This window comes from Chiroxiphia lanceolata, chromosome 5 (assembly GCF_009829145.1).
Source record: "Chiroxiphia lanceolata isolate bChiLan1 chromosome 5, bChiLan1.pri, whole genome shotgun sequence".
Classification (NCBI taxonomy): Eukaryota; Metazoa; Chordata; class Aves; order Passeriformes; family Pipridae; genus Chiroxiphia; species Chiroxiphia lanceolata.
Genome location: NC_045641.1, coordinates 65,057,523 through 65,084,724, shown reverse-complemented (window position 1 = coordinate 65,084,724; position 27,202 = coordinate 65,057,523). Strand labels below are relative to the sequence as shown.

Below are 27,202 nucleotides of genomic sequence, written 5' to 3'. Positions count from 1 at the left end.
ACCCTGATATCTCTTAGAAAAAGGGAAAGTAGATTTCCAAGTTTCCAAACCAAATAAGGATATAAGACACTTTAAAGTACAAAATGTGAATTATATGTAGCATAATAAAATTCCAGCTGCATTAAGAACCCAAAATGGAGATATAATGAAGGATTAGATAATACTTTGAATTAAATCTAGGAAAGCAGAAGCCTACTCCAAGGTGCCGTGTTTGGCTGTGTGAGTGAGGGTTTAGCTGCCATGGGAACCTGCCATACTGCAGAGGGTGGGAGAGAGCAAGAAGGGAAAAGGAAGAAGAATTTATAACTTTAATACCTTTTCTGTTTGTATAATTAAAGCCTACAGCTTAGCAGAAGACAGGGTTTACAGCCTCTCTCTGCTCAAGAAACTACACTGGGAACTAGTCACATTTTTCACCTTTACCCAAACTTGCAAATAAATGCTGTTGCAGTAGCATTTCCTTGTGACGGGAAAAACAGAGTTGGAATGAAGTCTGCAAAGTTTTCCTTTCATTGTGGCAAAGGGCTTGACTGACTCTCCCATGCAATTCTGTCCTCTCCTTTAACTGATCTTTTCATTCTGGTTTTATGTCATGTTGATAGGGACTTTGTCCTGCAGGTTTGGAGGAGCAGGGCATACTGGGCATACCAGGAACAACCAGGGATGGGACAGGAAATCTTTGTGAATTACCTGTTCACCCAGCAGCCTATTTTTTCCCACACACTCCCCTTTTATTCTTTTTTTTTTTCTTTTTTTTTTTTTTCTTCTAGTCCATTCCTCCTTGAAGTCTTTTGTTTCCTGGCAGCGAGCAATTAAGAAGATCAGGGTTTTGGGCTTTTTCCTCTCCACAAAGCTTTGTCACGTGCCCCATCAAACTTACAGCAACTTGCAAAGAAAAATACCCCCTGGGAGCCATTTAGATACTCTTTATGATTTCCATCTGGGGCAGCCGGCATCTTTGCTTTGCTGGTGTGCCCCGAGTCCTGGAATTCATAGGAGGGGATAGAGGAAGAAAAAAGTGAGGAGGTGGGGGAGGAGGATGGGGGGCAGAGAAACAGCGAATGCTCAGGCAAAACAAGAGACAAAACAAGTTCCCCCACCCTTATGCTTTTTCCTTTCTCTGCCTCCAGTATAAGATGTACATCCCTGGGCAGGGTAAATTCGAAGAGGTGGTTTTCCCCTGCAGTTTTACCCCCTTCTAAGCTGGGAACAGTGCCCGTGCATGCATGTAGGTATATGCATAAGCTATACAAGAAGCTTACCTATGAAAACTAGCAGGCACCATCTCTGGGGATCCCTGCTGCCAGGTAAGATTTGGCTTTTCTTCTTCTCTTTGCTGATTCACCTTTCAGAGAGAATGTCCTTTAGCTGGGTTCATGGGTGAATAGTCTCTGTACCAGCCTTCTGTGTCCACCCATTGTAGCAAGTGCAGCTCCCGTGCCTGCGGGCTGACACGCAGTAAAGGCATGTCTAAGGAGGCTTACTGCAAATGGGGGAGTTTCTAGGGGGGGGGAAGGACATTTTTCCATTGCCTGGAGTTTGAATGAGTGAAGGGAGACTCTTCAGGAACTGCCTAGACTTGTCTCAGCCCGCTGCATGCATGTTGAGGGATGAGTCCATCCTTGGACCTGACCATGAGGCACAGCTCCACATGCCAGCTCCCAGGAGGTGAGCACCACTGCCGCCGGAGCTGTGCCACAGGTGAGTGACCAGGCGTGCTTCCCGTGGGATAGAAAGCACAGCCACCAGAGAGGGCTCCCACACCCCATCCAGCTGGAGCCAGGGATGCAAGGAGGGGTCAGAGCCCCCACTGTGGGCCCAGGTGACAGCCAGGGATAAGGGGTGAGCATGGCCAGCAGCTGTCCTTCAGGCAGAGTGTCACCCACCTGAACAGGCGCTGTGGGTGTGATGAAGCACAACTACAATGGATGCAACAAACTCTTCAGAAGGGACAGGGAAGGAGGTAGAGGCAATGGGGTAGTCCTATATGTTACGATGTGTTTTGATTACTAGATCTTAATGATGGTGGTGATAAGGCTGAGTGCTCATGGGTAAGAGTCAGTGGGAAGGGCAACCAGGCAGATGTCATGGTGGAAGTCTGCTAGAAATACAACACAGCAGAGAGGAAGGGAATTCTAGGAGGTCCAGACAACCTAGGAGGTTTCTGGAGCGTGTGGAAGATAACTTCCTGACACACCTGATGAGGGAGCCGATGAGGGGAGGTGTTCCATTGAACCTGTTGTTTGTGAACAGAGAAGGGCTTGTGGGTGATGTGGTGGTTGGAGGCAGTCTTGGGCACAGTGATCATGAAATGAGAGAACTTTTGATTCTTGGAGTAGTACAGAGGTGGGTCAGCAGAATTGCCACTTTGGGTTTCTGGAGGGCAGAATTTGGCCTGTTTAGGAGACTGGTTGACAGGGTCCCTTGGGAGGTAGTTGTAAGGGGCAAAAGGGTCAAGGAAGGCTTGATGCTCTTCAAGAAAGAAATCTTAAAGGTGTGGGAGCAGGCCAATGGCATCATGGCCTGTACTGGAAATAGTGTGGCCAGCAGGACTAGGGAAGTGATCACCCCCCTGTACTCTGCACTGGTGAGGCTGTACCTCGAGTCCTGTGTTCAGTTTTGGACCCCTCAAGGACATTGAGGTGTTGGGCTGTGTCCAGAGAAGGGCAGGGAAGTTGGTGAAGGGTCTGGACAAGTCAGATTTGGAGCTGCTGCGGGAGCTGGGGCTATTTACCTTGGAGAAAAGGAGGCTCAGAGGAGACTATCACCCTCTAAAACTGCTTGAAAGGAGGTAGTAGCCAGGGGGGAGTGGGTCTCTTCTCCTGAGTAACAAGATATAGGACAAGAGAAAACAGGTTCAAGTTGCATCAGGGGAGGTTTAGATTGGACATTAGGAAAAATTTCTTTCCTGAAAACATTGTCAAGTCCTGGAATGGGCTGCCAGTGAAGTGGCTGAGTCACTTTTAACCCCAGAGGTATTTAAAACACAGGTGGATGTGGCACTTAGAGACATAGTTTAGTGGTGGACTTGCCAGGTCAATAGTTGGACTTGATGATCTTAGAGGTCTTTTCCAACCCAAATCCTTCTATGGTTACATTCTTCTGGCACATCTGCCATGTTTGGAAAGGAAATGCTGACATGGGCTCTGTCCTCATGTTTCATATCACTGGAGAAATATGGTATCCCAGGGACGGCAAAAGCCTAAGGCTGTCACTATACCCAAATCAGTAAGAGACCATCCTTAGCAACCAGGTGTCTGCTTGTTTAAAACCAGAGCTGTCTTTGACCTCTCATTGCAGCTGACAGTGTATTATGAATACTCCCACCAAAAAGTATTTGAGCGGCATAGGGCAAATTTGTGATTACAGTGGAACACTCCTATGTATTCTGATTGCAGAAAAGAGGAAGGATCAAAGCCATTAGTGTGGCCAACTGTACCACTGGGCACAGTTCTCTGCTCTCTGTCTTGTGTTAAGGGCTTCCATCAGAGGCATTGTCAGGGCAACCAAACTGATGCTCTGAGATATGTTTTTGCAGGTGGCTCTGGGCCTGAAAACTACCCACCTCCTTAAAGCTGTGCCACAAGAGCACATTAAAGCCTTTAAAACCTTTATGGCTATCAGTCTTTCCTTGCACTCTTCCATTTGGAAGATAATAAATGCCAATGATTTTTATGCTGTAAGTTTTTTTAAGCTGCTGGACATAAGTTTTATTTAACCTCTGCTGTCCATTTGAGATTTGTACCAACCCAGCGGGGCACAAACTTGCATGCAGCTGCCAAACATCAGTGTGTCATATTCCACCCCCACACCTCCATGGCATTTTTTTTTTGTTCTGACCAATCCTGCATACGAGGTGCAGTGGAGGAGACTGTGCAGGCCCTCTGCACCTCTGCTGAACTTCCTCTAGCTGGATGTTGCTCTGCTCAGAGATAAGGACAATTCACTTAGCTGTGGTACATATGTTTTCCTTTTCCAGGTTTTGTGCTTTTTTTGTTTTATTCTGAAATTGCTGTGGATGTGCAGAGCATTTAAAACTTTAACCTAAAGGCTATTTGATGTGTGTGTGTAGCAGCACAACTTATGTGATTGTCGTGCCCAAAAGTTTAAAGGAATTTATCCTCAAACAAGTGCTATGAGGTACATTTGAGGTACATGCTCTCGTTACCCATTGGACAAGTTCAGAAGTGGGGCAGAGAGATACAATGTGTGACTTTTCCCAAGATCAGAAGAAAGTCAGAAGCAGAGCAGGAATAGGTGCAATAGGTGTGCAGCAATTACAAACCATTTTGATTTTGTTACTGTTGTTAAAAAAAAAATCTATATACTCATTAGTGTTGACAAGGAAATTTATTAGTGTCCCTGTCAGGGCAGTATCAAATGAAAATATGTCTTTTATGTCTAGTCAGGAGTTCTTATTTCATGTGATGGAGAGATTCCAGCAAAAATTTTGGTGCCACAGTCATATATGAACAGAGCCTAGGCAAATATTTGCATGAGTAAATCTTAGCATCTAGATATACTTATGGTTTTTTGCATTTCTGGTAACACTAGTATCTATTGCACAGACCCTTGGAAAGCCATGAAAACACATGTATCCACAGTATATATACATATGCACGAAACCACATATATATTTAACTTATGTAAGATCTTTGTCTTTAGATAAACACAAAAGAATAGGAACTTCTCCTATTTATACTTCCAGGCGGCAGTTCTGTAAAATATAGTACTTCTTAAAAGTGAACACAGAAGCTGATTTCATAAATATTTTCAGATCTGATTTAGAGATTGAAATTAAGAACAAAGTACTGCTGTATGTAACTAGAGATTTAAGAATTACTGATAACTTTTGTTCTCAAAGTTCAGCATTTAGGTTTTCTTTACTTCTTTGTATTTACCTGCAAAGAAGTAAATTCACATTTTTCCTGAAACAATTGGCCACTGAGCCCTAAGACTCTATGTAAAATGGTAAAGGGAACTAAACCTCTTTATTCTTGTGTAACTCATTAGCTAACGTCAGACGATTAGAGCTAATGTTTCCATCTAAAACAATTCAAGTCCCTCATTAACGGGGATAGATTTCCTTTGATCTAATTACTTAATGTCCCAGTTATATGGGAAATTCAGAGATCAGCTCTGAGAAATCTCTGCAGACATGGTCACATCTAGAAACATGAACTTACATGTAGACTCCCGAAATGTTGTTTAAAACGTTAACAAGCCTTGCTTAGTCTGCTGGTAGTGGTTAAATGTTAAATGAAATCACGCTGATGATAGCTAGAGAGTGAAGATAATGGCTGTTTGCTGAGAATGATTTAATCTCCATTGTTATAGGCAAGTGGATTGCAAATTTCCATAATTAAACATCCAGTGCACTGGTCGGATTCTGTTGTAAAGTTTGATAATTGCTGTTGTAGGGAAAACAGTACAGCGGGGTGTTGCTGTCACATGACAAGCTTTTGAGGCTGAGCTAATAGGATGCCCTTTTAAAATGTTCTCCATGTTTTGTGCTTTAGAGGCAGAGGATACCATCATGGAGGTTTCATCAAAAGAAAATACTCGCTTTTTCTCAAACAACACAATCCTGCCTGTGGACCGATCTTCATTCAAATCTGAATCTTCCGCATCCAGGGAAAAACACTCGTGTTGTGGAGGTATAAAGGTAGAGTAAGAGTTTTTGAATATTCCAGTAGGAATGTAGAAAATCTCTTCTTTTTTTTTTTTTTTTCTCTTTGGTGAAAAATCGCTTTTTCATTTCTGATTACGTCTTGCTGAATCAGTATGAAACTACTGAAGATATTTTCAAGTCACACAGAAAGTCTTCTTCAGATCTGTGTTTCCCTAATATCTGGCAATATTCAAGTATAACTTGCCGGTTGAGGCTTGCCTGTTAGGAGATCTTCAAGGGTCATCCTGAAAAGTCACTCAATCCTCCTCATTGCACCACCTGAAGTTAAGAACAGAGCTTTGGAAGACAGGTACCACAGGCAGCTGTTAGTACAAATTTCTCTTTTAAGATTGTAGCCTTGGTAGTTCTCCGGGCTTTCAAAAATAATATTTGTATTACGGCCCATGTATTTTGAGTGCAACATTATTGATGTATTATTGTAATATTCCTTGTTCAAGAGAACTCTGCATGAGGATGACTCTGAAACGAAACTGTAGAAGTATCACCACTGTATCTGCATTTATCTCACCCCAGAGCAGCTCTTCCTCGAGGTGATGGAAGCTCCCTGCTCTAAGCCTCATAATGCAGCTGTACCTACCTGACAGTAGGACCGCTGCACCTCAGAGGAGCATTCCTCCCTGCATGGGACACGGGGGTACAGGAGGCAGCATGGTGCTTTGCCTACTGTCTCTGCCTGCTTTCCAAAGCCAGGCTGTAAAATGCTGACACTCTCTTGGGTGAGGTCTCAAAAATCACCATACAGCGATGAGCTGAAATTATTTGAGTTATACAGAAAATGAGTTTTGGCCTTGCCCTGTTCATCTTGCACAGTCTTCATTTCTGTTGTTTTTTCTCTCTCTCTCTCACACACATCAACTTTCAGATATTAATCCAGCTCCCAATACAGCCAATAACATCACTGATAATTGCCCTGAAGTCTATAAATTTGGGATCTTCTGGTTTTGAAATAGAAGATGAGTTGTATTAATTAAATCTTGTAGCATAATAGTAATTCTATCATTGTTCCTCCATTTGCTGCAATGATAATCCGATCTCCTCAATGAATAAACCTTCAGTCACAGCTTAGCCAGTCAGGAATCAGCTTATTAGCTCCAAAAATAGAAAAGCAGTAATATTTCAGCTCAGTTTCTCTCTATCCAAAGAATTTGTGTCTTCTGGGAACCCAAACAGATACAACCAACCCATTCCAGTAGGGACTTGTAAAACCTCTTCTTTTTTTTTTTTTTTTTTGTGTGTGTGTGTGAACTAAGTCTTTTTCAGTTCTGATTATGCATTTCTAGTTAGAGTGAAATTATTAAATAAATTTCTAATTTATGAAAAAGTCTGCTTCAGGTCTGTATTTGCCTAATATGTTAGCAAAACAATATGCAGATTCAACGAGTTGTTTTTACCAATTATCAGCCTTCCTGTGTGTTAAAACTGCCTTTATAAACCAGAAGGATGTGGTAAAATATTTACTAACAGGCACTGACAAACCAGAGCAGAATTTGAAATCATGTGCACCTTTCTGTCCCAGCTCTAAATCAGGAGCACACCTGGGACAGTCGCAACCCCAGTAAAAAAACTTGTGTCAAAGAGAGACAGAGACATTTCAAGTTCTAGTTTACCTATATCACTTTCCTGTAAAAAAACCCATATGTGCTGTCACATTACTATTTAGAATCCAAGGGCATAAACACACAGAAAATGTGAAATACTATGTCAATATTTTTAAAAGACAGTTCTTTGAGAGCCGTTGCTGTAGGAAACAGGAACCAGACCGTGGTTGTGTATGTTTATTTGCCCACAACTCTTTCTGAAGGAGGAATAACCAGTACTGGATAAAGTTCGCTGAGGGAGACACAGAGATACATTTGAATCTTAACACAAGAATTCGTGTTCAGCAGTGGCACCAGTGTTGTTACCACTGTGCCTTGTCAAATGAGGTGTTGTGAGGAGTTTTGTGCTGGAGGTGAGTACATCACTTCAGAGCACCTACTCACTGGAAGCATGATTGCTCAGAGAGGATTAAGGAGCAGGCCAAGGCTCTAGACCTCTATTCTTATAAAACATTACTGTGTCTTTTAATGTCTTCGTTAAGGTTTGGGTTTCTTTTTTTAATGCCTTTTCCGAAGAACATCCATATTCATATTCAGTCAACAAACCCCTTATCTGAAGGTAGAAAGCAATGTTGTGATTTCTATGACCAACTGCATGATGTGTGAGTATCCATGGAGCTCGTAAACTCAGTAGGGCTGCATTCAGTAAGGCAAATTAAGGCAATAGCTCTGCAGGAGCAGAACAGACCCTACACTCCCACTATAGCATTTCAGAGTGGGGAGATACTTCAGACCAGCCCTCATCTTGTCCCAGAGACTGAAGAGCCATTGACTGTTGAAGTGAATGTAATGCCTGTCTGGAACACATCTTCCAGTTTAATTTTGTGTGAAAGGGTTTCAGCCTGCACATTTGCAGTGTGTACCAAAGCACGGTGAAGGGGATGGGAGTTTAATTCCCAAAGCTTGCTCCTGATCCAGAGCAATGGGCTAAAACTGATACAGTGCTAACTAAGCGAAAATAACTGTCTCTGAAAAACTAAAGGACGGGAGAAGGTTCTTCCCAGCAAAATGTTTTCTTTTTCAAAAGAAAACATATGTGTTATAGCTTGCAAGATATTTGGTGAGCAGAGGATGAGCCTAGAAGGTAACTGCATGGTAGGTCACTGTTCATCTCATGTAAGAGAAAGCAAAGATTTCTTCCTCCTGATCACCCTGGGCTTGAGTGGGAACAGCTCAGAGCCTCTCAATTCCAGACCATTGCAAAAGCCTGTGTTTAAAATGCCCAGATAACTCACCTCCCCACCAAGCCACACTTAACATTTACCCTCATGGTTTACTGTGTAAGATACCCCCTCCTTAGAACACCACGAGGGAGATCTGTGTCTCTGTCTGTCGCAGCAGCACCTTTGGCACCTACCTGAAATTAGCAGTGGTTGATAGCAAGTTCAGTTTGTACCAATATTGCTCATAAGAAATGATCAAACCAGCAATATAGCATTTAATAAAAAATTAGGAGAAATATTGATGCGGTTATTTGGGAAAAGGAGAGGTGGGAATGTAAAAATTGCTTAAAAATAATTCACAAAGTAAAGTCTTCTGTACTGCCTATTCTAATCACTCTCAATTCTTTTTCACAGATATTTCTTGGTGCATTGTCTTTTGTTTATTTTGCTAAAGCGCTGTCAGGAAGTTATCTAAAAAGTACTATCACACAAATAGAAAGAAGATTTGATATCCCTTCCTCTTTGGTTGGCGTTATTGATGGAAGTTTTGAAATTGGTACGTGCTGTAGAAACCCATTTTTATTTTCAGTAAAAAGGAATGATGCAATTTGTTATGAAGAATGATTGTACAAATCTCCTTGAGCCATTAAAACTGAGCAAGATTACCCTAGAAAAAATCAGTGGGACTGTCAATATGATTACATTGGACAGCATCAGGTTGGTTGCTAATACAAGAAATTAGGCATAGTCCTAACTATTTTGTGATTTGATAAGCTTAGCGTCTGGCTAATAATTACTAACAGAAATTTTGACTGTTAAATGAGAATTTACCTGCACAGATTTATACTTTCTCTCTGCTTTTGTCAGTAATCCACCTCCCCTGCAAGTGTTTGCCTGTTATAATTTATTAAGCAGCAGTTAGATTACCTCTAACTGTAATCTACATTTATTTTCCAGTCCATCTCCTTACCTGTGTACTAAAGTTTCCAGCAAGACATTGTCTCTTATGATTTCAGATTAGTGAATTTATCTCGTTGGAGTGTGGTACTCACGGGAATGAAATCTTAGCCTAAGTATATAAAACTCTGTTTGATTCCCCCTTTTTCTGCTTTTTTGGTGATTTGCTCTCTTCAGCTGACACAGTCCTTCTCCTCTTTTCCAGCTGTTTATCCAAAAGTTTATGGTTTTCTTATCACAGAAGGCATTGGGTTCCTGTAGAATGCCTGGAAAGAGGGAGAAACAGCAACCCCAGACCATCAGCCCTCTCTCCCCGAAAACGCTGCCTATACCACATACTAGGAGTGGTTATTTTAGGGGATCTCTTATCAACAAGCAGTAAAACTCAGTTTTCCTTTTGTACTCTCGAAGGGAACCTCCTAATCATAATTCTTGTAAGCTACTTTGGAGCAAAGCTTCACAGGCCAAGAATAATTGGAGCAGGCTGCTTAATTATGTCAGCTGGAACATTCCTAATTGCGATGCCCCAGTTCTTCATGGGACGGTAAGTGCAAAGTGATCAGCATTTTACAGCTAGGCTGTGCACACTGAATGGCAGCTCACTAAAATATTCAGGCACTGATTATGAAGATCCTCATAGAAATAGGCATATGTGGATGTGGTTACTTAATCAGATATTTTTCCTGAAAGGACTTATTCCTGTGGAGCAAATAATTTAACATATATGCTGTTCTCAGTTGTAATCAGCTTGTTGTTTCATTAGTCTGTGATTTTGATTGGCCACATTTTGACACGGCTTAGGAATTGTTGAAGCATCAGTGAAAAAGTGATGACTAAACTCGGGATGAAATTTGCACTTAAGTGCTATAGGCCTACCTGGTAGTAACAGATCCGATTGCTTTTTCTTATCAGTTCTTATAAGCAAATACAACTTTGTTTTTTAAACAGATATCGCTATGAAAGATTCCCTTCCACCATCAACTCGACTGTTAACATCTCTCCATGTCTGCAGGATAAAAGCCAAACTCCACTCACATCCTTGGAAAAATCTCAAGCAAAAATAGATGAAGGTGAGAGAGATCTCTGTTAAATATTGTGATAAGCACCCTAAGATATATCACAAGGCTCTAAAAGTCTCATGCACTACTCAATTAGAATGCAAAAAAAAAAAAAGGAAAAGAAAGGAAATCAGATGAATATTTCCCACAGAAAAGACAGATCTACTGGCTGAGGCAAGTTTATTCAAAATAAATGTATAACTGCCTAAGAGTTTTTTTCAGGCTGCAGCCTTTCCTCTAACTTTACTGTCTCCTTCAGCAACTTTCTGCAGCTCTGTGTTTTGCAGAAACACCAATCTCCCATGGGGTCCTTGGAAAGTCATGGTTTTTCCTCTGCTGGGAAATCATAGAATCATAGAATCAACCAGGTTGGAAAAGACCTCTGAGATCATCAAGTCCAACCCTTGATCCAACACCGCTGTGGTTACCAGACCATGGCACTGATGCCACATCCAGTCTCATCTTAAAAACCTCTGGGGACGGTGAATCCACCACTTCCCTGGGCAGCCCATTCCAGTGTCTGATTACTCTCTCTGTAAAGAATTTCTTCTTACTATTCAGCCTAAACCTCCCCTAACACATCTTAAGACCATGCCCTCTTGTCCTACTGCTGGTTGCGTGGAGAAGAGACCAACCCCCACCTGGCTCCCCCCTCCTGTCAGGGAGTTGTAGAGAGTGATGAGGTCTCCCCTGAGCCTCCTCTTCTCCAGGCTGAACAACCCCAGCTCCCTCAGCCTCTCCTCATAGGACTTGTGCTCGAGTCCCTTCACCAGCCTTGTTGCTCTTCTCTAGACCTGCCTCCAGCACCTCAATATCCTTCCTGAACTGAGAGGCCCAGAGCTGGACACAGTAGTGGAAATGCGCCTTCACATCCTCAGCCTGCTGGAAAGAGCCATTGGGTCTCCCAGCCTGCAGACCCGGCTTCTTGTTTTTCTCCCTGCCCATTGACCCTGTTTTGCCCACCACAAAGCTGTGTCCCTGCTGGATGCATTGAGTTCCTTGTGGGGAAGGAACTTTCCTCTCCTATGCCTGTCAAATCAGACCCTCTATATGTCCCAAAATGTGTGTATGTTTGCATCCCCACACCTGTGGATTAAATGTGGCCGGTAGTGCTCACTATCGTCAATGTTTCCCAAATGTTTCCATCAGGGGATCCTGGTTTTGGTTAGAAAAAAGTGAAAAAGTTTTCTAAAATGGGATGTGGCGACAAATTTATAAAATCAATGAACTCCTAATATCTTTGAGGCAGTTCGTGCTAAAAATATATCGTGCTGATTGGGTTAAAATTGCCGTCCCCGCACCTCCCAGTTTTCCTTCTGTTTTTCCCACTTCAGAAGTATTTTAGAAAACCTGTGCATTCAGTGTCAAACTGTTATGAAAAGCATATCATTGTTGTCTCTCTTGTTGTGTATTCAGGATGTGAAAAGGAAGCAGGCTCTTCCATGTGGATCTACGTTTTACTTGGAAATCTTTTGCGTGGAATAGGTGAAACCCCTATCCAGCCTCTGGGAATTACATACATTGATGATTATGCCATAGAAGAGAACGCTGCCTTATATATTGGTAAAATAAATATTACTTATTTTCCTAATGGATTTTCCCCCAGAGGAAACTGAGTTATTCCGAATAATGGAATGAGTGTTATTGAATTAACTTGCCCTGATTGTTTTGTTTGCATAATTTCCAATATTAAAATTTATTTAAGTCATGTACACTCAAGGGACCAAGTTCCCCTTTAATTATACCAGCAGTTCCATTATCTTAATTTGATGAAAGAATTTGACCTTAGGTTCCTGCTGTTCCCCTAATCTTCCTAATTCTTCTGGATGTGGACTGCTGAGCCTCTGTGCACATTCAGTTCTCTGGAAAGTGATAAAAACATGCTCTTTCAAGCACTTAAAATAGAATTTTAGCAGGCACTCAAAACATTGCCTCCAGATTCCAGCAGAATTATAAACAATAGTGCTGAGGCTTTAGAAAGTTGGTATCACTACTTTCTTGTGTTCATTGCCTGACCTCTGCACATTCACCTGAAATATTACCAAAAAATTCCTTCCCCGTCAGCATCCTGTCTTGACAAGTTTCCAGCCTGGTAACTGGCAAAAACTCAGCTTCTCTCTGTAAAAGATTCAGTCTTCCCAGATGAATTTTGAAAATTCACAGTATTCAGAAAGTTTGGCCAAGAGTGTAGGGAAACATTATTATTGGATACCAAAATAATGGTATTTTTCAGCCTATTCCCACCTCAGCCTAAAATGATCAGTTAAATAATTGCCATTTGCTTTCCAGTTACTTTAATGTAGTCAGCTAAAGAGTTTCTAGCACTTACAGATGTCATACTCTGCTTTTAGGAGCAGAAGAACCGGTGCTCTTTTTGACTCTGGAGTGTAACAGTCCTCTGCTTTTTATTCCAGGCTGTGTACAGACAGTGGCAATTATAGGGCCAATATTTGGCTTTCTTCTGGGATCCCTGTGTGCCAAACTTTACGTTGACATAGGCTTCGTAGATCTGGGTAAGTCAGAAAACTCGGGTTTCAAAAATTCAGTCAGGCTCCAAAATTCCTATCTTGAGCCAAGAACTATCTGGTTATGCATAAGGGGCTAACAGGAGTAGAACAGGCACATGGTGTGATTCTTGGGGATGGTTCTGTGCAAGGTTCGATGATCCTCATGGGTCCCTTCCAGCTCAGCCTATTCTGTGATTATGAAATAAAAAGGATGACAGGAATAGAGTGGTCCATGTAGAAAAGGCTGGCAAAAAGGATGGTTGTGGAGGAAGTAGAAGACCTGACTCTTCCTCAGTCCCAGCAAGTCTGCAGCGGGTGCCTCCAAGAGATGCCCTGGGGAGGAGGCTCAGGGGAGACAGCAGGTGCCAGGAGGAGGCAGGACTGAGGCTCAGGATTTCTGTGTGTGCATTTTTTAGTATCCTGTTGTTTCCTGGAAACATAGTTTGGCAGTGGGCACCAGGTCTCCTGATTGCCTTCTGCCTGAGAAAACACTTTCCACCCTGTTTTTCCCTGGGGCTTTTGTATAGAACAGCCTGACCCAGAGCAAGGGAGTGGCCACCTGGGCTGCCCCATCTCCCGGGCCTTGCAGCATCTCTGGGGATGTGTGAGCGGCACAGCAGTGTCAGGGCCAGGCTGCTGCTGTGTCACAGCAGTCAGCAAGTCTTCGTTGCATCCCCACAGCTACTCTTGTAACACCCTCAGAGACGCACAGCTAAACCTGGTGAGGTGGGAACAGACTCCTGCAGAGAAAGTCCCTGAAAAACCACCTTCCCTGTTATCAGTGCTCTCGAAAAGCATCTGTTTGTCTCTTTTCTCTTTTGGCTTTCTGCAGACAGCATCACAATAACTCCCAAGGACGTGCAGTGGGTGGGAGCGTGGTGGCTGGGTTATTTGATAGCCGGTGTGATCAGCGTTCTGGCCGGCATCCCCTTCTGGTTCCTGCCGAAGCACCTCCCGAAACCGCAGAGCAGGAAGGACTCCAGCACCTCTTCAGAGCAGTCCAAGTTCATCATCGAGGATAACAAGGACCAACACAAACCTTATCAGCAACAAACGAAGATTGCTGAGATGGCAAAAGGCAAATCACTGGAGTTTCTTTCCTGATTGTTGTTTTTCCTCTCAAAGGCTTTTATACTTTAAATTTTTATACTTTCTGAGGCCCTATTTTAGTGGGCTGAGAATTATGATTTTTCCCCCAGGTGTCACTCTCTACCTAAATAACAGACATATAACGGGTCTTTTCATTGTTTCCTGGACCTGCTCTTGCATGCGGGATTTCTTCATCTGGGATTTGTAGAATTATGCTAGTGGGCCAGCAAATACCATGAAACCCTGCAAAAATTTTTCATTCACAGATAGTGACTGTTGCAGAAGCAGTGGTCAAAAAAGGCTTTTGGTTTTTGCTAAACCTTTTTCTGTAAGTTCATTCATTAGAAAAACACATACAATATCTGATCAGAATAAGGATGGGCACAGACTCACTACAGTGTTGTTGGAGGCTGTCTGGATTTAGGCAGGAGCTGGTTTGCACAATTGCATTTCCTTGACCTTACTTTGCCAAAAGCGTTTTCCCTCAGTACTTGAATCTGTAACTCAATATGTCTGGGCTTACTGTCAGCTGTGCTGAGCAGTCTCTGCCCCAAATTAAGCTGAAAGGTGCTGTGGCTGTTGAGGACACATAGAAACCAAATCAGTCCTGGTTTATGATCGAAAGAAGGAATAGAAAACAAGTTATCTCTTCTGGGATATTGATGCTTAGTGTTTTCCTCCACTGTTCCCCCATCCAGAAATGGGAGAGCTCTTAGGAGCATCATGGAACTTCATGGATTCCTTCTGAAATGTTCTGCAATCCTTTTTTTGGGAGGTGCAAACATATGACAAAGCATTATTCACAGCAGTTATTCTCTCTCTGGTCTGCTTGTCATTTCTGCCGTTTTGTCTTGCAGACTTCTTTCCATCACTGAAGTGCCTCTTTGGGAATCCAGTTTACATTCTGTATTTGTGTGCAAGTATCATTCAGTTCAATTCTTTGATTGGCATGGTGACATATAAACCAAAGTATATTGAACAGCAGTACGGGCAAACATCTTCAAAAACTAACTTTGTTATAGGTAATGCTATATCTGCTTCTTGATACCTTTAAAACGGACATTTTAGGAGTGGCATGTACATTCACATAGGGAAAATTGTGGTTTTTTAGGATATGTTTATTTCTTCTCCTTTCTTGTCTGACTTTAAGTAGTAGCTTATAGGAGGTAAGTTCTTTCATTTCTTCCTTAGCACTAGTTAGCTCTGAGTTTATCTATGCAAGAGTTTCTGTGAAAGTTCACATTATTTGATATCTTAATTCTCATTTAACTGGAAATTTAAAAAAACTATATATGTACAGTACAAGAAAGTAATTGAGAAGAGAATTAATTTTAAAATATTTTATGTAAATTTGTCATCAAACAGATCTATTTCCTTGCTGGCATCCCATTTATTTCAACAAAATAAAGATCATGTCAGTGAGTGCTAAAGGATTAACCATAAAGTAATGTCATATTGCCAGTGATTTCTTACTTTCTGAAGAGGCTGGGGTTAAATAAAAGGAAGGCAAGTCATATTCCAAAATCTTCTCTACATTACAAGAAAGAGAGATGCTGCTTCTGCCTTTGGGTACCATGGTGGCCATTTTTGTAGATGACTTCAGGATCATGAACTCAAATGCCCAGTTGCTGAACCTGCACATAGGCTTGAGTTCCCTTCCTAAAGTCCAGGGATTCAACAGCATTAAAAGAGCAAAGAGGTTTACATCTACCCAATACAGAGGGAACTGCCTTGTTTCAGGGCAGCATTAGTTGCACAGCAACAGAGGTATATATATGCAGAAAAGCTGTATTGATCCATTGTGCTATGTGCTAATTCCTTAAAGATAGAAGCTGGAATTTCCTGGCACGAAGTTCCTCAAAGCAAGGAGAAATCTTGAAGTATAGTTGATGGCCAGAGAAAGCCCAGAAAACAATCCCTACATTCAGTAGAGCACTTCCAATTGTATTTAAAGATTTTTTTTGGAGCTAAGCTTTCAGGTATGTGCAAACTGAGTGGGGATTAAGAACAGTTTGATCTCACTGAGCATAAGGAATACATCCAACAGAAAGCATGCAATGACTTGGCTAGGGAAGCATCCTGACTGAGTGGCTATCCCTGTAATAAGGTAGTTTTTCTTCCTTCTTTTCACTTCTCTTCAAATCCCCCCTTGCTGAGGGCTGACTAGAACTTACAGTGTTTATTTCACTTTCCCTCTCTCTTTTTCTATTTTTTTTTGACAAATTCTATCACAATCTCTCTGATAGATTTCAAAATTGCCAGAGCAATTTGAAGCATTAAAAAAAAAAAAAAAGGAGAGAGAGAGAGAGAGAAAAAGCAAGTGTTGCTCCAGATTTCATAACACTGTAGGTAAAATTAAATTAGTCCTCTAGGAAAGAGCAGATCCTTCCACTGACCAACTAATAGTGGAGAAAACTACTTAGATTAAGAAATTAAGAAATTGGAGGATAGTTAGCTAAACTTTATCCAATTCTTTATCTCTGTCAAAGAACTATCAATGAAGCATGTCCCTGGGAGCAATTTTTAAAAGCAATTCCAGCACCTTGGTAACAGTCCAAGGATCAATTCAAGTCTGGACAAAATAAAATGCCCTGACTGAAGACCTTTTATGTTTTGTTCCTTCATATTATTGCTGCAGCTGGTTTTTTTGTTGGGAAGTTAGTTAGTCAGTCCATTGAGCTGGGGTTTTCATTAATATGGATTTTTCTGTCCGATTTCAGGTCTTATCAACATTCCTGCTGTGGCCTTTGGCATATTCTCTGGAGGACTCGTCATGAAAAAATTCAGAATCGGTGTTTTAGGGGCCGCAAAACTTTCCCTGGGATCATCTTTCTTTGGTTACCTTTTGCTCCTCTCACTGTTTGCGATGGGCTGTGAGAACTCGGAAGTGGCCGGACTGACTGTGTCGTACCATGGGTATGCTGGGAAGGGCATCCTGTGGCACCAAGTGCTATTGCAAACCAAACTCCTCCCTCATTTTATCCCACAAAGTATATATATTTTTGAAAAGAGAGTGATGGACCCAAGTATGCTTCCCAGAAATTTGATTCAAAGCGGTGGAAACCACTCCATCTATTCCAGAGCACGTTGTGTCAGAACACTTCCATGATCGTGGCATAAACCAGAGAGGTTCATGTCACAAGTGCAGATTATTTTTCTAATTACTCTGTAATTGTTATTTCCATGGACACATCCTTTGATCCTAGTGATTTCTGGAAACGTGAGGAGTTCAGTAGCGGGGATTCCATTAACTGTTCCTTGCTTCTGTGTGCTGAAAAACAAATGTTGTTTAATAGCCTTTGAAGCCAAAACTTTAGAATTCCTGGATTAACCATGAGTAAGCCATGATGTTAACCATCAGGTATACCTAAGGGTCACTTTTGGGTCACTTTTGCCCATTCTATTACTCTGTAAAGCTCACTTTTTGGTAGGAGTTTCCAGCACTGACTGCACAGCTGCTCCAGGAGCTGCTCCACTGGTGTCTTTAGCAGCAGGTGACTGAAGTTGGTAGATTGCAAGGTATTGGACCCTCAGTCTGTATGAATCCCAATCTGATAAGCTCCTCACTAACTTCTGCAGAGACCATTTCCCATGAGGAGCTCAATCCCCTCTTTGCCATTTGTCCAGTTTCGTTAAAACTGCATCAAGCCTCAGATAACTAAAATCTTAGAAAATATAAGCAAATTCACGAATAGAAATCATTAGCTGCCACCCTTAATAAAGTAGCTACCATCTCACAGTAGATGGTGTGATATTGCTAAGACATTTGGATAACAGAAATAATAATTTACAGTGCTGCACGGATGCGAAGGGACAACCTTTAATGGACTACAGAGGGGAGGTCTGGCCAGGAGCACCTGCCAGAGAGCACAGCCCGTGATTTGATAATGATTTCTTCCGCATCTGCTAGAAGACGTCTTTGCAATTTCTCTTTTTCCTCAGAACCAAACAGACGACTGATTACGAGCAAGCCGTGTTTTCAGAGTGCAATTCCGGCTGCTCGTGTTCCAAGAACGACTGGGACCCCATCTGTGGAGAAAATGGAGTCACCTACATTTCTGCCTGTCTCGCCGGCTGCCGGGCATCCAACGGCAGCGGGAAAAACACCGTAAGGCAGTCTTTTGTTTCCATGTGTGATGTGATGTGGTATTTTTTCCAAATACAACCAGGTCTGTCAGAGTAAGTGGATTAAAATTTACTAAGGCACGTCCTCTTCAGCCCTAAACTCCTCGGGGATTTTTAGCAATCTGCCACCCACATTTAAAACTTTCTCGAGTTTTCTTTCCGGCAGAAATCACAAGCAGAGAATGTTTTGCAGGGGGTTTTATTTAGCTGTTGGCTACCAAGACTCTTAGAAAAAAATGTAATAAATACATTCATCAACAGCAGATAGTTTATAATTTTATCCTTCAATAAATAAACCTTTTCCTTTTGCAAAACATTCCCACTTTGGGTTTAAACCTTCAGCTACCCAGAAAAGCATGATGTGCAATTCCTGAACATCCACTTCTCCACCATTTAAGTTATCACACATTTTCACCTGCTCTCTTCTAGGTATTTTTTAACTGCAGCTGTGTGGGAACCTTTGAATCTTCACAAAGCTCCTCAGCTGTGCTGGGACCGTGTCAAAAAGGAAATGAGTGTCCAAAAATGTTTCTGTATTTTCTAGTAATATCGGTTATCACTTCATACACTTTGTCAGTAGGTGGCACACCCGGATACATCCTGCTTCTAAGGTAAGAAGTAATTCCTGCCAGCATTGCCAAATGTTTTCAAGGTGTTTTGACATATGTGACTGGGTCTCCCTCCCCTCCTAGTATTCCTAGTATTGTGAAATGTTTTCAGCTGTGCAAGGTGGCTTTTAAAATATTTTTTTTTTTTTTACTATGGAGAGGCATCCTCAAAATTTTGCAACGAGTTTTTTACCATCAATGCAACAATGTGTTTATGATAATCTTTACCAGCAATATCTTCCTGATTTCAAAGATGACATAAGAGGCCTAGTTATAGTTTATACCCAAATCCCCTTCCGTTAATGCCTTTTACATTACTAGAATGGTGTTTTATGACCTCCCTGCAAATGGAAATTAGCTCTGTACATGTCAGTGTGTGCACATGTATGTATATGAGCAGCCAGCTTTCCTCAATTCCTATGGATACTGATGCACAACTACATGGAGGTGTTCTAACCCAAACCCTCTATATACCCTCGACTCTTCTCCTCTAGCCCATTTTATTATCCCATATGATTGTTCTGTTCCAGATTTTTTCTCTTCAAAACAAAGATTGATTTAGAAAGAGATTTTTTTTTTCTGTTCTGATAATTGCAGATTTATTAAATGCTTTTCCTAAGGGATTGTTCCAATACATATTTAACTGCCGGGACTATTTGTCCATCACCGAGTGTAAGCTTTGAAACTAATTTTAGAAATTGCAAAAGGCATGTAATAGTACCAGGACTTAGTCTGGATTTTTGTCAACATTTTGCAATTTTTGGATTCCAAGTGCAGCTCCACTCTGTTTTGGAAAGCTTTCTTACTCAGTTCCTTTTTCCAAATTATTTCCAGATGGGCACATTCTACTTCTCAAACAAAACAACAGTAAACCCAGGCTAACTAATCTTTAGTGTTATAATTGTGCTTTCTTACCCCAAAATTCTCTTTGTTTCTGAATGAAATTTTCCGGAACAGGCTCTGTCTCATTGTTGGTGCCTTTATATCACGCGGACAAAGCCAGTGCTAGAACTGGCTCAATACAGGCTATATGGAAAAAAACTGGATAAAGAATGTGACTTCAGCTATGGTTCCATCACAATCCTTGAACCAGAATCAATATTCTCACAGAGACTTTCAGAAATGGTTGGGGTGAGGATCCTTCTCCACTGCCCTAGACAAACACTGCCAGTGAGGTGTGAGCTTTAGACCACAGAAGCCGCACAGCTTTCCTCACGGACCTTGCAGGGTTACCACTGATCTCTCTCTCCCCAAGGCCTCACTCCAAGAACAATCATATTATAATCCATTTTGGACAATTTTTACTGAAGCTTATGCACCACTGAACTGTCCATGCGCCAAGATGAGGACGATTCATGAGTTGAGAGCTTGCAGCAAAGCCTTCAGGATTTATGCCAGATTTCTCTCTGTGGTTGCTTCTGACACACTGAATAAATATGGGCATAGGGCTATGCAGAGACGCAGTTTCCTTTCCCTTTCCCTCTACATGATGTCTCCTTCCTATCCATAAGACACAGAGTGAAAGGTGTACAGATATTGTACCACTCAGGGCCTCAAAACCGTTGTAGCCATGCTCAACCTCCTGCTTTTCCTCTTGTCTCCACTGTGTAAAAAATTAAGTGTTTGGGAGAAGATGTTCATAAATGAACACCTACAAGTTTAAATCACAGAGCTGCCATCACTTCTCAGCCCTAAGAGCTTTCTCTTGGGAATCTTATTGCTTAATGGATTTATTTAGAAAAGCTTAGAAAGGTTTTCAATTACAATACTGAAACACTTTACATATGAAATCAGCAAGACAGTTCTATTGGTTTGGCTCCAAATCTTTTATTGCTATTGAAAATCATTTTATTTTGAGAGACATTTAACTGAAATTGAGAAGTAATATGTTTTCCTGCTGGTCTGAGGGCATCCACCTCTGATGTGCAGCTAAATAAAAGGTGTTTCAGTAAGTTCAATCCTTTTTTTTCCTTTTGGCTTTGTTTTTTTTTTTTTTTTCTGCACTGCAAATGACCTGTGGGCACAATTCCACTTTAAGCTCATGCTTACTTTTCTCTTTTCTGTAATCCATCACTGACTGACGTTTCCTGAAAATCTGGCTGAATTGAAAGTGTGCTTCTGTTACCAGAAGGAAAATAAATTTTCTTTGAAAACAAAGAGTCCCAAGGTCAAGTTGCAGACTTCATTAAGATAATTTTTCCAATGATCTGTTTTTAAAATTATTCAATATTCAGTCAGCTCTGTTAAGATTCCAGTACTTAAGCAATCTGATGTTTTCTGATGGGCAGATATCATTGCACCTGCCACAGAGCACCAACACAACTCAATCCCTTTAATTTTCTTTAAGGGTTTACATGGCTGGAGCCATTGAAATATGCTTACAGCTAGTGACTGAGTCATTTGCTGAAATGTCTTTTTAGTGGTATTAGCCTAATTGCAATCACCAAGGAACTTGGGAAAGCCCTAAAGTTTTGTAGAAAAACAACCTGTAGTTCAGATACCTGTTGTTCAAGCACCAGCTATTAATAGCAGGTGATCAGGCAGTGAAAAGGAAGTCTCAGATCTCCCTGAGAGCTCTGGCTATCACTCAGGATCACAAAGAACTCCTGTTTCCGCACAAACACAATACAAATGCTCAAACAATTTCTTTTTTTTTATCTGAAAGTGAAGATTTTTTCTGCAGGACATAAGTCCTATGGAATACATAATAAATATCCAGTTATTGGTTTTATTTTCCAATTTTCCTTTCTATGCCCTTGGATTTGTTTAGGACTCCAGACTGAGGCTTGCTCATGTAAGGTGTGTCTGATAGGAGAGCAAGTCACTGTTCTTACAGCTTAAAATCATATTACAGTCATGCCTACATAGATGGCAGTGCTTGTATAAGCCACAATGCAACAGACTGTGTGATAATTCATGACCAGGGCATTAGAGAATAAAGTGTTGACATTATAAAATGAGCTGCACAAGATTATTTTTTTTTTTTTTTACTGTGATACTTGGGTGTTCTTTTCACAGAGCAACAGAATGACTGGGGCTGGTAAGGACCTCTGGAGATCACCTAGTCCAACCATCCTGCCAAGGCAGAGTCACATAGAGCAGGTTGCACAGGCTGGTGTCCAGGCAGGTTTTGAATCTGCCCAGAGGAGACTCCACAGTCTGTCTGGGCAGCCTGTTCCAGTGCTTTGTCACCCTCACAGTAGTTTTTCCTCACACTCAGATGGAACTCCCTGTGTTTCAGTTTGTGCCCATTGTCCTTTGTCCTGTCACCAGGCACCACTGAAAAGATTCTGACCACATCCTCTTGAAACCTGCCCTTCAGATGAGTGTATCCATCAGATCTCCTCTCAGTCATCTCTTCTCCAGGCTGCCTTCTTCCTTAAATGTCCTTCATGTCCTTTCTGTTTTCAGTAAATCAGAGGAAGATGACCCAAATATCAGTTACAATATGGGTTCTTAATGATGTTCTGGCATCTACATTGGGAAGTTTAAAAAAATCATTGGTGGGGAGCAAAAGAGCTAGTTCTGTGATGTCTTTATTATTTTTTTTTAAATATATTCCAAATTACATTAATTTCTGCAGAAGCTGAGCCCATCCTAGTTCAGAGCACACAGACTGGACCTCCAGAGTGCTGCATTCATCCATAGTGACAACTGAATTTCCGCCCAATTCTTTTTTCTGTTTTCTAATGAAGATAATGACTGTGACAACAGGGAATGTTATCAGTTACTATATTGACACACATATGTTACCCCACATATCAAACATGTCCCCTTTTAATTATGTAACTGAGACTACTCGTTAAAAGCCACGCGTGTACTCAGATTTGTGCTGGATGTAAGTGGCAATCTGGTACCTGCTGGGGAAAACAGCACACTTGACAGCTGGTGAGGGAGCAGCAGGTGAGTCCTACGAATTTGAGTGGGTCCCTACACACACCGCTCATAGAATGGTTGTGAAAGGCAGCTGTTCTCCTGCCCACCACCCCTGTCTTCCTCAATGGGCTAGCGTGATAATTGAAGGCTGGAGCAGGGCTGATCAGGAGCCAGAAGGATTGATGTGTGTGTTAGACTCCCCTGAAAGCTCAGAAAAGTCAGAGAACAGCTTGGAGGATTTACCTTTGCAGGAGGTGTGATTCTGATCCTAGATACAGTGCAATGAAAAGTGAATGCCTAAATACCTTGTACTAGACTGGATCATGATCCTGAAATTCAGAGATTATCTAGCTGAATAAGGCTATCCAATGGATACATGATTTCACAATCAATTTTCTTGTCCTATGTGGGTAAGTCGTAAGTGCTGATATCATCTGAAAATCCACAACTATCTTAAAATGTGATATTGAATATAGACGTTCAGAATTCCTAGATTCTCTTCTGATTTTATCACATTTTTTACGTATTTCTGTAATTTGGTTAGTCAGTGACATTAAGGAGGAAAAAGTCACATTTCTTTCCTTTCTCTTGCTTTCTATTTTTGTTCAAATTATCCACACTTGCTTCTTTATTTGTACGTAACATCTTTTTTATTATTATTATTTTTAGATGCATTAAACCCCACTTGAAATCATTTGCACTTGGTATCTATACCCTGGCAATAAGAGTACTTGGTAAGTCGATTTGAACTCTTGAGTCTGTTTTAATACCCTCCTTATTAATCATTTATCTTAGAATTAAGCTCTGATTGTTGGAAAGAACCATGTCTAACCATGAGAAGTAAGTATCATATGAATTAAAAAAAAAAATAGGAAAAGGGTTGAAAAAATGAAATAGCTTCCTAAATCATATAACTGTGTCTTAGGTATAATTAAAATATACATGGCTAGTATCCATAGAGATGACAAGTGTTCCTTCAGACTGTGAAGCTAATATAAAAATTACATCTTATCTCTCCTTACTCAGCAACAAGCATAATAGAACCTCTATGGCTGAGAATGTGTGACTGTTTTTCAGGCATATTTTCATTAGTTTATAAGGGAATTAGTCTGAGTACAGGTGTGCCTGGGGGCAGGTTTCACTGCAGCCTTGTGGTAGAGTCACCTCTAAGTTGTCACTGAAATCAAGGGTACCGTGAGATGCCAGTGAACTGGAGATTCTAAAATCCTCTCTGTCTTCACAGAAAAAAAAAATAATAGCAAGTCACCTACTTAAATAGAGCAGATCAACACTGTTGGCTGCTTTCTCACACCCTTGCAGGCCAAGATTTTTCCCTTCTGGCTTACTTTCTTCTCCAGCAATCATGGGTGGCTCCCCAGGTGGCACAGAGTCCAGGATATCCCACTAGCACATGAAAAAAGCAGTATCTCAGGATACTTGTAGGATACTTGTAACCCCACTACAGGCTCCCAGCCTCGCTGTCTCTCTCCCTTCTCACCCCCTCCAACCCACACACAGGACACCCCCTAAACCCAAGCTGAAAAGGCTCCACTGCTCCTAAGAAAGGAGAACTATCTCCTTTTTTTTTTTCTCCAGAGGTGTCCCGCAGGGTGAGGAAACCAAATCATGGCCAGCCCTCCTTCCGCTGGCTTCCACGGGCTTTTTGATGTTCTGTTATGCTTCCCTGGCTTCCCACAGGGAGGAAAGGGCGGTGTGTGCCTGGGCAGCACGAGGCACGTCTCCTCAAACCAGCAAACAGCCTGGAAGTGTCACTGCTGTTCTGATGTGTGATTTAATGTTCTACACGAACATGTCTCTAGATCGGAACTGATCACCCTGGAAAGTAACTTTCTTGCCTCTATTTATTTGTTAAATACACCCAGCGGGAATTCCAGCCCCAGTGTATTTTGGAGTAGCCATAGATACCACTTGCCTGAAATGGGGCAGCAAAAGATGTGGGGGAAGAGGAGCGTGCAGACTCTATGACTCCAGTGCACTCAGGTAACAGCTCTTCTCCATCTGTTCTTTAACTTGTGCCCTTTAAGTACATCTGTACCTGGCACTGGCAGAAGAATTCCTGTTAGAAAATTTGAGTGAAAGATTTGAAACTGAGAGAAAGACTCTGACTAACAATATTAACAATAACGTTCAGGTTTCAGCATTCTCTTTTGATTTAATCTTCTTTTAGGGGGAGGGGGGATCATTTTGTTTCAGTATCAGCTGGAAATATTTGTCACTTAATTGTTTACTTAAAAATACTGAGGTTCTATTGAAACCTCAGTTTTATGCTAAAGCTTCCCCCATTTTTCAACGACTGCTGTGGTAATGTGTAAATAAGTAGAAGGGTTATTAAAACTCATTGTTTCTCAGTGTTGGAGCTGGACCACAAAATGGAAGGGAAAGGTACTACAAAACATGGTTGTCTTACCTAGGGCCTTAAGTGCAGTGTTGTCTTTATCAATTTATTGCTAGAGGACAATAATTATCTGAAATGCATTCATGAAAGGTGTCACCAGAAAGGAAGAATGGAATAACAAGGGTAAGAGGAAAATGGGAGAACACGTTGTGCTTTCCCCCCACCCCCAGGAAAAAATGTTTTGAAAATGTGAAGGAAAGAACAAAAGCTCAGTTGGGACTCTTTTTGCTGATAAAACGTAATGATGTTGTTGTTGCTGCTGTTGTTGTTGCTGTCATTATGCCTGTAAAGAAAAAATGCCATCAAATAGTTTTGATATCACTGGTACTTTTTATGAGGCAAGCATAAAATAGAGGAATTGCCCTAAAAATTTTAGTGCTATTCTTACTGAAGCACATTGGGGTGGAGGATATCAGACAATGCCTGAGATGCTTTCTTGGCCACAGACCACACCCACCTGACCTGGTGGAGCTGAGAAACTCCCCTCTCCAGGGTCATTCCCCTTGATAGAAGAGTGTTCTTACTCAGCCTTACCACACGAGACTATGAATGTGTTCTTGATGACTTCTAGTCAAATGTTGCCTTTGAAACAGGCTCTGATCAATCATTTCTCTCTCAGGTATGTGTACCTGGGGCTGACTTTGGTGTTGGGCACGGTGTCCATTTTCTTCAGTGTTGCTGTCCTTTGGGTTCTCCGGAAAAGGTCTTCTCCACCAGATGAGACCCTCTCGGCCAACGGGGAGAGAGGCACCTGTGGGACAAAGAGCAGAAAAGACAATTTTGTCAATAGTGACTGTTTAATTCAGTCAACTTACTGGCCAGAAAAGGAGACTAGACTTTAGGAAGACTGAGATCTCCACCGTGATTTTACCCAGTGAGTGGTGTTCCAGGCAAAAATTCATCATCAGTGAAGCAGTATCTTAGTATCCACCCTGAAAATGTTCAGCTTCGTGTAATTTTCACTGTAAATACAAAAAGAAAAGACAACCATTTTTAGCACATGTACAGCTCTGAATACACTGCTCACCAATTTTTCTGCCGAGTGAGGGGAGTACTTACAGCTGGGGAGGAGCAGCTTCCTCCCTCACCAAGAAACCGTTTTTACGGCTGCTCCTCATCTCCCTCCCTCCTCATCAAGCTGCAACAGCTGCTGCTGCCCTTCTGTGTGTGAGGGGTAGTGCAGAGGCTGCCATGCAGCTCTCTCTGCCGTGGAGCCAGCCCAAGAGGAGCTGGTGCACAAAACCTGACTTGGCAGCCTGGAAGGTGGAGGGGTCTTTGGCACGTAGCCCGCCCCTGCAAACAGTGAGGCACGGGGTAGGAGGAAGGTGGTTTGCTGGAAGGTGAAATCAGCTACAGGCTCTGGGCATCTCATGAATTCGACCCATAAGACTTAGGACACCAAATGTTGTGGTTAGGGATCCTTTTTCAAGTAACTCTGTTATAATACAACAGTAACAGCAATAAAAGCTGTCGTTGCAGGCAAAGAGACCACAAGAGTATTGACCAAAGGAAACTGGAATAAAATAGAACTTTTTTAGTTTTCCAGCAGTTTCTTGCTACTTGCTAGTACTCAGTGTACTAAATAATTCCATGCACTTTATTCAATGTAATAACACCATGATAAAAGATACGTATGATTTATTTTTTAAAAATCTATGACCGGAGAGCTTGGGAAAAATAAAATTAATTAAAAGACCAGGTGACTTGGGGTTTTTCCTTTTAATTTGTTGTATTTTCTAGGTGAAACTAAGATATGTATTATAGTATCCCTTTACATATCATTTTTGTAGTCTGTCAATATTTGGTTTTAAATATATTGGGGTTCTGGAGAGCTGTTTAATGCCAAACAAAATCTCAAGAAAGCATGCACTGAAAAAGATAGTTACAGCACTGCTGTGATATCTTTTCAGGATTTTAGAGAACAGGCTTCACCCTTCACCATGATATTGGCAAAACAAACCCATATCACATCACTCAGCAGTGACTGTAGGTCCCTGCTGCTGAGCTGGGTGTGCAGGTCACAGTCAGATGTGGAGCCTCTCCTGTGGGATGCATGGGGAGGGACACGTGTAAGAATGGGATTTACTGGCCTTTATAGATGCTAATTGTTTAC

At 41.6% G+C, this 27,202-nt stretch overlaps 1 protein-coding gene across 1 annotated transcript; it reads left to right on the top strand.

Annotated features, from left to right (window-relative positions):
• The first annotated feature begins 8,921 nt into the window (after positions 1–8,921).
• LOC116787155 (solute carrier organic anion transporter family member 1C1-like) lies at positions 8,922–26,735 on the top strand. Its single transcript, XM_032688513.1, has 13 exons — positions 8,922–9,009; positions 9,822–9,954; positions 10,359–10,480; positions 11,885–12,031; positions 12,883–12,981; positions 13,808–14,053; positions 14,922–15,086; positions 16,785–16,980; positions 18,007–18,172; positions 18,619–18,800; positions 23,343–23,407; positions 24,557–24,674; positions 25,709–26,735. The coding sequence occupies exons 2-13, from the start codon at positions 9,905–9,907 to the stop codon at positions 25,929–25,931; spliced, it is 1,779 nt and encodes a 592-aa protein (XP_032544404.1). The 5' UTR covers positions 8,922–9,009; positions 9,822–9,904; the 3' UTR covers positions 25,932–26,735.
• The last annotated feature ends 467 nt before the right edge of the window (positions 26,736–27,202 follow it).

Excerpts from the sequence above, each read along its gene's own strand:
- LOC116787155 (XM_032688513.1), top strand. The coding sequence starts at position 9,905 with ATGTCAGCTGGAACATTCCTAATTGCGATGCCCCAGTTCTTCATGGGA. Across the intron at positions 9,955-10,358 it reads CCCCAGTTCTTCATGGGACG|ATATCGCTATGAAAGATTCC; the intron begins GTAAGTGCAAAG and ends TTTTTTAAACAG. Across the intron at positions 14,054-14,921 it reads GATTGCTGAGATGGCAAAAG|ACTTCTTTCCATCACTGAAG; the intron begins GCAAATCACTGG and ends TTTGTCTTGCAG.